The sequence below is a fragment of the Hipposideros armiger genome, unplaced genomic scaffold (assembly GCF_001890085.2).
Source record: "Hipposideros armiger isolate ML-2016 unplaced genomic scaffold, ASM189008v1 scaffold_345, whole genome shotgun sequence".
NCBI classification, from domain to species: domain Eukaryota; kingdom Metazoa; phylum Chordata; class Mammalia; order Chiroptera; family Hipposideridae; genus Hipposideros; species Hipposideros armiger.
The window spans coordinates 265,823-277,913 of NW_017731695.1; the positions used below are offsets into that span (position 1 = coordinate 265,823).

Below are 12,091 nucleotides of genomic sequence, written 5' to 3' on the forward strand. Positions count from 1 at the left end.
GAAAAAATTCTTGGTACATAGTAGACCTTGTTTAAATATTTGATGTTACTCTTAAATTGAAACTTGAAGGAGGAGTGGAGTTTGCAGATGGAGAATCAAGATAAAGATATACTAGGGAGAAAGAAGCCATATTTGCAAAAGTGTAAAGTTTCAGAAAATTCTGAACAGTTTAGTATAGCTAAAAAATAAGATGCTTGTGACAAGTGGCAAAGAAGTAAAAACCAGGCCAGGTCAGGGAAGTTCTCACATGCCATGTTAAGAGTTGGGACTTTATTCTGTAAAAAACTGGGAACTTTCCCTAGAATTTAATCAGGTCACTATTTTATAAAGATTACCTCATCAAATTTGGAATAATGGATGTGGGGGCAGAGACAACCTTTTAGAAGGTTGTCGAGGTAATATCACCAACAGTCCAGATAACACAATTTATGATCTCTTAGCTTCAGATTCCTATATCTAATTATCTACCTGACATTTTGCATATCTCATAGACATTTCTAGCCTAAATGTCCAAAACCAATGTCTTGATTTCTCCACCAAATTTGTATATTCCCTACTCTCAGAAACAGTACAATCATGCAAGTTACTCAAATCAGCAACCTGGGTTCATTCTCCCTCTCCCTTAACCACCAAATTAAATCCACTTATTATTAGTTATTAATTATTCCTAAAATATTTCTTAAACTAGAAAATATATCTTTCTAGTTTCATTGTCGTCAACCATCCCAAGTTATCACAGCTCAACCATCCCAAGTTATCACAGCTCAACTGCGATAGCTCCCAATTGGACTCCCCCACATTTTCCTAAATATTAGCTGGTTTCCTTAAAGCACTTATTGTAATTGACAACTATTTTTATTATATCTGCTCACTTGAATTTATCTCTCCCTCATTAGAATGCCTTTATAAACTCAAGCACCATAAACTGTTGTTCATCATTGTTTTACTTCAGCACTCTAGCATCAGCCAGGTCAATAGAAACAATATTAACAAAAATCAACACATACTTACTATGTGCCAGACACTATATTGTGTGTTTTACATATATACAGTCATTTAATGCTCTTGTGACACAGGTATTTTATTATCTCTATGTTATAGATAAGGAAACTAAGGCACAGATGGTTAACTTATCAGGTCACCCAAAGAGGAGGAGTACATGGCAGAACAGAGAATCAAACCTTGGGAGCCTTGAGCCTATCCTCTGGACTATTACCCAGTACTTCTCTTAGTAGAAGCTCACTAAGTATTTCTTGACCAAATAAACACATGAGATAGAGAATAAATAAAAGAAGAACAGATTTAGGAGACATATTGAATTTGAAATACTGGGAAAAGGCTATGAGGTACAGTGGGATAAACAGTTTTACAAANTGTCCCAAATTTTTATCTGGTTTGACTGTTTCCTCATGAGTATGAGGTCACGTATTTCCAGGAAGAACACCACAAAGGAATGCTGTATCATGTACCGCGTTGTGCCTGTAGCTGTCCCACTACTGGCATTACTGACATTAACCATTTTGTTTTTTACACATTCCGGTGATTTAACATTTTTAACACGTCTTGAAAAAGGTACCTTACCTGCCATCTCTTCTGAGGGCAAAAGTGATGCCATCTTTCTGGAAAGGAAGCAGCTTTGCTCTTAGTTTGTCAGGCAAATAATCCAGCTGTTTATAAGATTCACTTGTCGAACAAGAAATCTGAGGTGTAAGAGACATTTTTATGTTATGAACTCTGGACACGATGATCCTAAAAACAAAGAAATCACAAAAGGGGAGAGGTGGGGAAAATAGATATTACTGATTATATTAGAGAATTAAACATAAATAATATTAAAGTACTTATCAGGAGCCTTGATAAACTATCTACATAGAGATAAACTGGTTAAATCATGTTCTAGAATAAGCTATTAAGAAAATTCAGAGCACTGCGTCCAAAAGCAATTACTTAATGCACTCTCTAAAACCTCAGCATCCTCTATTTCATTTATATTTCTAAGTGAGCCATACTATAGCCATACCCCTATTTTAATCAATAAAATGTATTACTGAAAAGTTATAAATCAACTACATTTTTACAAACTGAATAATTTTGATAATAGATGATTCTGCTATAGAAAGATGAATCCTTTTATAATTAATCCTTTTATAGTTACATATTTTTATATCACACCAGATTTTTAAGAATGGAATAAAACTGCATTTTAAAATTATAAGATACAAAGACATCAACTCCAAATTTATAATAATTAAATTGACTCAACATTATTAAATGAGATTGATTTTTAAATATTACAATGAATTATTTTAAATCTGTTGAATCCACAGTATAAACTCTGCTTGATTAGCACCTTCTTCACCACTGGGTTTCCACAGATATAATTTTAATTTTCTACCACATAAAAATTTCACATATCTGTAAATTCTTAGAACTCTGCAAAAAAAAGTCCTATTAAATCACCAAACTATAAAGCTTCTCTAATCATAATACTTTGTATTTAGACTAACCCTTTCATCTGTTTATATATAATTTCATTCCATCTTTAAAACAAATTTCCTTTTTTCCCCAATTACTTGCAGTTATAAAACTTTAGCCCCTCCCTTCACCCTCAAAAAAGTAATCAACTTCTGTGTCCAATGTCTAAGAACCTTAAGAATTCAACAAGTATTTATTAACAAATAGATACTACATGCCACAATCTAGAGTAGCAAGGACCACACCCTCACAGAAATTACATTGTTGAGGAGACTAAAAATAAACAAATAAACAAGATGATTAATTACAGTATAGTACAAATGTTATGAACTTCAGAGGGTAATGACCACATTCAGTATGGCGACAGTCTGAAGTATGTGAAAGAGCCAGCCAGGTTCAAAATTGAGAAGAGTGTTCCAGGCAGACGGGATGAGCAAAGTCCCTGAGTTGAGAAAGAGCTTGGTGTTTTCTAGCAACAGAAAGGAGGCCAATCTGACTGAGTCAAGGGAAAGAATGGTATGAGATGAAGCTACTGAGATAAGCAAGAGTCAAGCCATAGAAGGCCTTGATAAAGATTTTGGATTCTATTTTAAGAATGAAGGGAAGCCAATGGAGCTGTGCTGTCCAAAATACTATGAACCAGATAGGGCAATTTAAATTTAATTAAAATTTAAAATTCAGCTCCTCAGTTGCATCAACCATGTTTCAAGTTCTCAAGGTCCACATATGGCTAGTGGCTATCATATTAAATGGTGCAGATAGAAAACATGTCCATCTACACTGACAGGTGTATTGGGCAGCACTTACTGGAGAATTGTAAGTTGGGGAGTGACACAGTCTGACTTATAATTCAAAAACTACTGGTGGAGGACAAAGCTATCAACAGAAAAGCAAAGGATAAATGTTCTTATAAGACCCAGCCAGTCCACAAAGCTTCCACTGCTTCAGTAGGCAACTGGATTTAGAAATGATTAATGACTCAGACCCATCTGATAAGATCCTCATAAACACCAATGAGTGGTATCCCTAGTAACAACAAAACTCAGAGGAAAGAATAGAGAATAGTTCAAAACGGGGAAAGCGTGAAAACAAGAAATCTTATCAGGCTGCAACAGACAAGGCAACAGTCATCTTGGCAGTGGACCTGGAGAGATTGGGAAAGTGTATCAGAGGTAAAGCCAACAGGACTTGCTGACGGTGTCCATGGTGAGAATAAGGGAAATGTGACAGCAAGATGTACATTTAGAGCGATGGAGTTGATGCAATTTACTGAGATGTTAAAGGCTGAGGAAGAAATGGATTTGGGAGAAAAATAATCAGCAGATCTTTTAGAAGTATGTATATAAGGTTAGAGTTGGCTATAAAATATGAAATGGAAATATCAAATGGGCTTGGAAATATGTATGTCTGGAACTCTAGGGAGAGAACAAGGCTAGATACATGTTATTTGGGAGTCAACATGGGATGGTGAACCTATATTATATCATTCTTTGAGGCCACCTAACATCTGGGACCCCTGCTATGTTTAGGAATTTCCTCATAGTACAAATCTGCATGGGAATCAGGCATCACCTCCCAATAAAAAAGCAGGAAATATCAGATTCTTGTGTTCCCAGCCTGCCTTATAGCTATTGGGTTTGCTAATCAGATATACTCATTCTGGACTTCACTCTAGAAATTCAAAACTCAAAGGAGCAGGAATTGAGGGAAACCCATTCTGGCAAGAGTTGCAACAGCATAGCCAGGTACACTTTCCAGAAGTAGCCGGGGTTCAGAAACACTTTTCAGGGTCAGTGGTACAAGGGGTACCAGGTTTCAGCAGGGAACACTGGCAAGAAGCTAAGAGATATATACAAAAGCCATTTTACTGTCCATTACCTTTGTGTTTCATACAAAGTAAAAAATTTTAACAAACACTCCAAGAAAAAAATATCTGCTACAATGAAATCACACTATAATTTATATGATTTATTTTATGAGAATTGAATCAGGCACTATATTTATAAAAATACTAAAACTAAAGTAGTTTTAATAAAAAACNCATTATTTTGGTACCTACAAATAGATAATGGTTGTCTTGGTATTTGTCTTTAATAGAATCAAGGTCAATGGCAAAGATTTCTGGCACTGGCTAGGACAACACCGTCGCAGTCTTTCTAGTTGGCCTCCAGGTGGCAGTGTAATCCAGAACAGCAGACATCACTTTCTCAGCTCTAAAGCTCCCAAAACAAAAACATTCCCTTTTATAAAGGAACCTCACCTTGCCTAACAGACTCATGTACTTATAGGAATTAATCTATGACACTAAAATCATTAGTTTCTTAATTTAAAACAAGAAAAATTCGTTTCATTCCAGTTTGAGCAAAGAATGTATTCATTGGATTCTGCTACATGTTTGATTCAACCCAACTCTGGTCCTGAATTTCATCTTACAAAAGAATGGATACTGAATTTTTCAGCAATCCCCGTGGCTTGATTTTTACAGTTCAGTTACCATAAGCTTAAGGTTAAATGTTTTTTAATCAAAAGTTATTTGTTCTAAGGTAGAAATCTTAAAAAGGGGGGGGGGGCGGATGGTTTATATCCCAGTGAGGTATCATACACCCAGAATTGAGATGCAACTCAAAAGGGTGTGGCCCTAGTCCCCACACACACTCGCTCACTCCATTCATTCACCGGGACTTCCAGCAGACTACTGGCCATCTGCCTCTCTTTTCATGAGCAGATAGAAACAGTGGCATTTTGTTTTGGGAATAAACTATTTGTTTATTTGTGGCAACAACGATGTTAATAAATATAAGACACTCAACCTAACTTTAAAGAATTGGAAATTATGAGAGATCAATTCTCACTGATCAGCTTAGCCATGACAAAATATATTGATGATTTATTCCAAGGAGAAAAGGAAGTATCTATCATACATTAGTGGGATGTATTAGGAAATATAAATTGGTGTAAAACTTTGGCATTTTTCTTCTGCAGACTAAATGTCTGTTTTACTTGGCGCTCATTCTGTTGTTTTCCTTCCTTTCTAATGATGGACTCCACCATTCACTCTCCCAGTTTCAACTGTTGCCAGAGACAGTAACTACTGACCAATGTTAACATTCTCCTCATTTTTGTCACTATTCCCAAAAGTCTAGTTTCTCAGTAAAAAAGAAGACTTGTTACTGATAAAAATCTGCTCTTCCTCCATATAATAGTCTAATCTGGTCTAACCTTTGAGTCTATACCTATACATGAAGTGTTCATTTAACATTCAGGTCTCAGTTACTTTGTCTTCACTGCTAAAGAGTATGTATGTTCCTTCTGCCCTCCATCTATTCTTGGTCTGCAATCATTCTGAAAGTCTGAGGTTTCCAGAGATAATTCATCTCCTCATAAATATTTAAATAACTAATTCAACAATAATTAAATCTAATACTTTCTGAGTATCTCTTCTGAACTAGGCATCATATTTTCATCCCTAATTTTAGGGAGTTTTAAGAATATGCCAATGATCATAATGGTAGAATGGGTAGAACAGACAGACAGAACGTAAGGCCAGCTAAGGCCAAAGCACATGCTGTTTTTGCTCCACACCAGTGTTATTAAGTGCATAGCACCACAGGCATTACACAGATACTTTCTGGAAAAGCTAGGCATTAAAGTATTACTTTATCCCATTAGGTTACTTAAGGATTATGAAAAGATACAAAGTGCCAGTGGATATTTAAATTCATCACAGAATGTTCCCTTACATTAAAAATAAACTGCAGCTCAATTGAGGAAAAAATTTTAAAAGTTAATAAGGTAAATTTGCAAATAAAAATATAATATTCCTATAAATTTGGTAATCTATAAATTAAAGAGCCAACCAAGTGCAATGTGTGGACCTTGTTTGGACCTGATTCAAATAAATTTGCAGTAAAAAGACACTTTGAGGTTAGTAGGAAACTTTTAATATGGGCCAATAATAGCTATCATAAAGAATTACTTTTAATTTATTAGTTGTGATAATGACACTTTGATTATTTTTAAAAGTCCTTATTTGTTACAGATTAAAATTGAGGTGTTTATGGAGAAAATATAATTTCTTGAATTTACTTTAAAATACCTCAGGGAAACAAAAGTATGTTTGTAGAGAGGGAGCACAGAACAGAACCACCAGTAACTAGCAAAATGTTAATAATTATTAACGCTAGGTGATGTAAACTACAAGGAGTTTCCATATATTATTCCATTTTTTAAATACATTTGAAAAGTTCCATAAAAAAAGTGTTTGGATAAAATAAAGGGCAGTACTGCACTTCGTAAACTTTCTTTCTAGAACTTTGGATAACCATGTTGCAAAACTCAGTTGAACGATAACCTGTAAATCCAACAACTATTTATTTAGCTCTCGATATTTCTAACAACTTAAATTTCTTTTACTGTTTTAAACTCTTACCATAATATTTGTTTATAAATCGTCATTGTTTTTAATTAGTGGTGATTTAAAATTTAGTGTTATTTTTATTTTACTTGCTGTGAAGTACAGGTGTGTATACATATATACATATGTATGTATATATACATATATACATATGCGTGTATATATATACATATATATATGGAGAGAGAGACAGAGACAGACACAGGCAGACAAAGAGAGATGTGGATGGATAGAGAGATGGAGATATATATATATAACATGAAAATTACACAAAATGGAACTTCAGAGGCAAAAGGTGATTAGAGGCAAAACGTCACATTCTACATGAATTCTCCAGAAGTTTTCCAAAGTCCAAGTAGTTGCACTTACTATTCTCCATTTTCCTCCCTCCAGCAGATTGCTCCCTTGTCAGGAAGCTTCAAACAGAGTTTGATCAATGGAGGTACTAGCCTGAGATTATAAAGTGGGAGGAGATAATGGAGTGTGCGGGGGGGGNGCTGCATGGGATTTACAGCAGAATAGGTATAGACAAAAAGAATTAGTGAACTAGAAGAGATTTTAAATATAAATGGACTAAAAATGCCAATTAAGAGAAAAAGGTTATCATACGGGATTTAAAAATTAATATCTATTTTGTGCATTAAAAAGACACATCTTAAATAAGACTCATAAACACTGAATGGAAAAGAATGGGAAAAGACATTATACATACCAAAATATAGCTGGTATAACTTTATTAATATCAGACAACATATGTTGAAGGCTAAAAAAAATTATTAGAAATAAAGAAGGGTATTTTATAATGATAAAAAGTTCAATTTACTAGAAAGATAGGCATAGCCTCAAAATATAGAAAAATATAAGGCAAAACAAACAGAAATAAAAGAAAAATTTGATAGAAAAAAAGAGAATAGCCAAATCTATAACTATAGTGGGAGATTTTAATATATTTCTCTCAGTAATTGATTATACAAGCAGATTAAAAAATCTACAAGGATATGGGAGACTTGAAGAACACAAGAAACAAATGAGTCATTTGGTACAAGGACAGAAATATTCTTTTCAAGCTCATTCTATGAAGCCAGTGTAAACTTGATCTGACAAGCACAATACAAGAAAAAATATATATACAAGCCATTTTCTCATATTTATAAGCAAAGTATTAACAAACCAAATACAGCAATAAATTAAAAGACTAAGATATCAAGACTAAAATGGGCTTATTTTAGGAATGATAGGCTGGTTCAGCTTTCAAAGCTCAACCAATGACAAGTTGATCCTAAAATTCATGTGGAAGTGCAAGGGACCCAAAATAGCCAAAACAATCTTGAAATAGAACAAAGTTGGAGAACTTATACTTCCTGATTGCAAAGCTTCCTATGAAAGTACATAATCAAGACAGTGTAATACTAGCATAAAGATGGATGGATGGATGGATAGATGGATAGATAGATAGACAGATAGATAGATGGAATAGAATTCAGACTTCAGAAATAAACCCTTACATTTATAATCAGTTGACGAGGGTGTCAATACAATTTAATAGGAAACGAAGTCTTCTCAAGAAATAGTGCTGGGGCANAGAGAGACAGGGAGACAGAGGGAAAGAGAATAATAAAATATAGGAAAAGTGACAAAATGTTAAAACTTAGTAGATCTAGGTAAAAGGTATATTAAAGTTATTTCTATACTTTTGAAAATAACTTTTCTATAAGTTGAAATTATTTCAAAATAAACAGTTAAAAACTAAAGAAAACACCAAGTAACTATAAAAAATACATTCTGGTGATAGAAGTCAGATCAGTGGTTGCCTAATTCAGGGAAACAGGGATGACTAGAAAGAGGTCTATTCTGGGTGATGGAAGTGTACCATATCTTCACTGAGGTATGTAAAAACATAAGGGTATACATATATCAGAATTCATTGAACTGTACACCTAAAACCTGTGCATTTTATTAAATTTAATTATACCTGAAATTTTTAAAAAGTCAGTAAGTAAACTTGAAGTTTAGAATGAAGTGAAAATATATAATAAAAATTCATAATCACAAGCCTAACTGAAAATGAATTTGAGGATTTGAATTTCAACTGCCTGTGTGACCTGGGAAACCCTAACTAAGAACTTAATTTTGCAAAAACCCCCTAAAAGAATTTACCCACTTTTTAGGTTTCTTCAAGTTCTTGGAGATTAAGATTACCTAATTTTTTTAAATAAAATTTTTGAAAATCAGAAAATACACTGGGAAATAAACCATCATCATCATCAACAACAAACAAGCAAAATTAGCTTCCAAAGTACTTCAGATATGTAAAATATTTACTTCTGTAAGAAGTAAGAGATGGAATTAAAACATGGCAAGAAACAAGATACTATCAACATAAGCAGGCGGACGGAACTGGATATTCTAGGACTTAAAAATACACTATCTGACATCAAGAACAGAAAATAAAATGTTCCTGTTCTCCAATTACAAGAAAGGAAAGGACTGACTGTTCTGTGACATTAGTCAGCTAATCCCTAACCTATACTCTGAAATCCAACAAATCCTTAAACACTCCAGTGTTTTAAAGTCTCCAGCTTTCCCCACAGCCTGATACAATACCAACTTTTTGCTTTGTTTGAAGAGCCTGTGTCTAACAAGCACAGCTCTCCCTTGCTTAGCAAGTAATAAATTCAGCTTCTTTGTTTGTCATATTGAAAGGGTTTTGGTTTCAGGTATGTTGAGAAGTGGTTTGTTCCTTAAGAGAATTCAATAGATTTAACAGCAAAAGATAGGATTGGTAAATAACAATATTGGTAAGCAAAAAATATCCAACTGAAGAACAGAAATTTTAAAACTTAAGAAAATATAGAAAAGAAGATAAGAGATACTGGGACACCAAATAAAGGTCTAACATATTTATAACTGGAGACCAAAGAGAAGAAAGAATGGGGCAAAATAATATTTGAAGACAAAGCAGCTAAGAATTTTCCAGAACTAATGAATGACATCAACCTACAGATTAAGAACTATAAATTGAAAGAAAACCACACCTAGTCACATCATAATAAAACATTTGAATAGCCAAACAAAGATAAAACCTTAAAAACAGCCAGAGGAGGGAAAAGACAAATTCTAATAGCATTAAAAATATTAAATACCTAGGAATAAAAGTAATGAAATATGTGAAAAAACTATACATTGAAAACTATAAAACCTTCTTGAAAAAATTAAATAAAGGGAAAAATAATTGAGATGAAAATAAATAGACAGCAATTAAATAATTCACATTCATGGGNATAAGTATTCAGAAATTATCAGGTGTTACAGAAAGCCACCTATGAATTGCAAGTCTTGTATAGAAAGCAATTATATAATTTAAAAAATTAGATGTGTTATTAAACTGTAACCATTTAGATCCAACTGTGTACTAAAAATGTTTTATAGAACACAGAATGCCCCACTGAGCCTTGACTGTGCCTATATGAAAAATTTTGTCTTGTTAATTTAAATTGAAATATTTTCCTTTCTTTTAGTATTCATTGTCTATATAAATGTCAAACTTGTATTTTGTTAAATATAAAAGTACAGAGATTGGGCCGGCCAAGTGGCTCAGTTGGTTAAGAGCTCGCTCAAGAGTTTGAGCTCTGAGCAACAGCGGTTTGATGCCTGGCCTGAGCTGAGCTGCCGCTAAGCTGCCAGGTAGCAGGATGGCTCAGCTAAAAAAAAATAAAAAATAAATACAGAGATTTATTTTTAATTTGACAAAATGATACCAAAATCTATCTAATAATACAAGAAAATGTGTGAATGACAAGAAAATGTGTGAATAACAAGAAAATGTCCAAAAAAGAGTGGAAGCACACTTTACCTACTAGATATCAAAACATAAAGTTACAGAAATTAAGATAATGGGTATGGTACACATTGAAGAAAGGACAGAACAATGAAAGAGAACAGAGTCGTTCAAACAAAACTAAGTATATATAAACTGTAAAATTAAATGTAAAAACAAATAAAAAATTATATATACATGTTATTTTATTATCTAATTTCTAAGCATCACAAATAAACTAGAAACTATAAAGAAAAAAGATTTCCACACTAAAATAATTTAAGCTACGTCATGGAAAAACATCATTAAAAAGCAAAATGACAAATTTCAAAATGGAAATAAAGGCTTTCAAATTATGTGACAAAGAGTTAAAAACCTAAGAAGTAATTTCTTTAAAAGCATTAAGAGGCTATGTATGATAAATAGCAACAGGCTACTCAAAAAAGAGCAAACAATGGAAGACATAGATATAACAGATACTTAACATCAACAGAATTTAATTAAATACGAAGTAATTGAGGGATCATTTTCTATCAGATTGGACAGAATAAAAAATGGGAAATGGGTGCTCTCAAACACTGTTAAGTAGGAAAGAAAATGGGCACAAACTTTCTAAAGAGCAATTTAGGAATCAGAGTATTTGTGGCTAAATAATCCTATTTCTAAAAAGTTAGATTTAAGGGATAATCAGCAAGCATACAAATATGGACTCACAGCACGACTGCTCTTGAAAGTTAATAATTGATCCAGCAACCCAAAATTGGGTAGATATCCAAAAGAACTGAAAACAAGATCTTGAATACATATTTACACACCCATGCTCACTGCAGCATTATTCACAACAGCCAAGAGGTGGAAGTAATCTAAATGCTAACTGACAGATGAATGGATAAATAAAATGTAACATATGTACATATACATATAATTGAATATTATTCAGCCTTAAAAAAAGAAGGAAATTCTGTCATATGCTACAACATGGATGAATCCTTAAGGACATGATGCTAACAACTAAAATAAGCCAGTCAAGTACTGCATGATTCTACTCACATGAGGTATCTAAAACAGTCAAACTCTTAGATATAGAAAGTAGGATGGTGGTTGCCAGGAGCTGTGGGAGGGTAAAAGGGGAGTTTTGTTCAATGAGTACAGTTTCAGTTTTGCAAGACAAAAAAGTTCCAGAAATCTGTTGCATGACAAGGTGCATATACTTAACACAACTGTACCACGAGGTCTGACAATGAAGTTCGCAAACTTGTTGAAATGATGTTGCTAACCTTTTTGCTATCAGAGGGATTACTCATTATGAATTTGTACCAACTAGACAAACAGTTAACCAAGTTTACTATTTGGAAGTGCTGAAAAGGCTGCGTGAAAAAGTTAAA

The 12,091-nt window shown here is 33.4% G+C and overlaps 1 protein-coding gene across 2 annotated transcripts in view; it reads right to left on the reverse strand.

Moving 5' to 3' along the window:
• The window catches only part of ZRANB3 (zinc finger RANBP2-type containing 3), a 181,989-nt gene extending 170,169 nt beyond the window's left edge, over positions 1 to 11,820 (reverse strand). Inside the window, exons 1-2 of one of the 2 annotated variants that reach the window (XM_019661339.1) lie at positions 11,757 to 11,820; positions 1,582 to 1,749 (exon numbers count right to left, since the gene is read on the reverse strand). In XM_019661339.1, the coding sequence (XP_019516884.1) occupies positions 1,582 to 1,749; positions 11,757 to 11,758 (170 nt within the window). In that variant the 5' untranslated portion in view covers positions 11,759 to 11,820. Of the gene's footprint in view, positions 1 to 1,581; positions 1,750 to 11,420; positions 11,455 to 11,756 lie in introns of those variants that run through there. The other variant, XM_019661340.1, reaches the window with a different exon arrangement.
• Between the last annotated feature and the right edge of the window lie 271 nt (positions 11,821 to 12,091).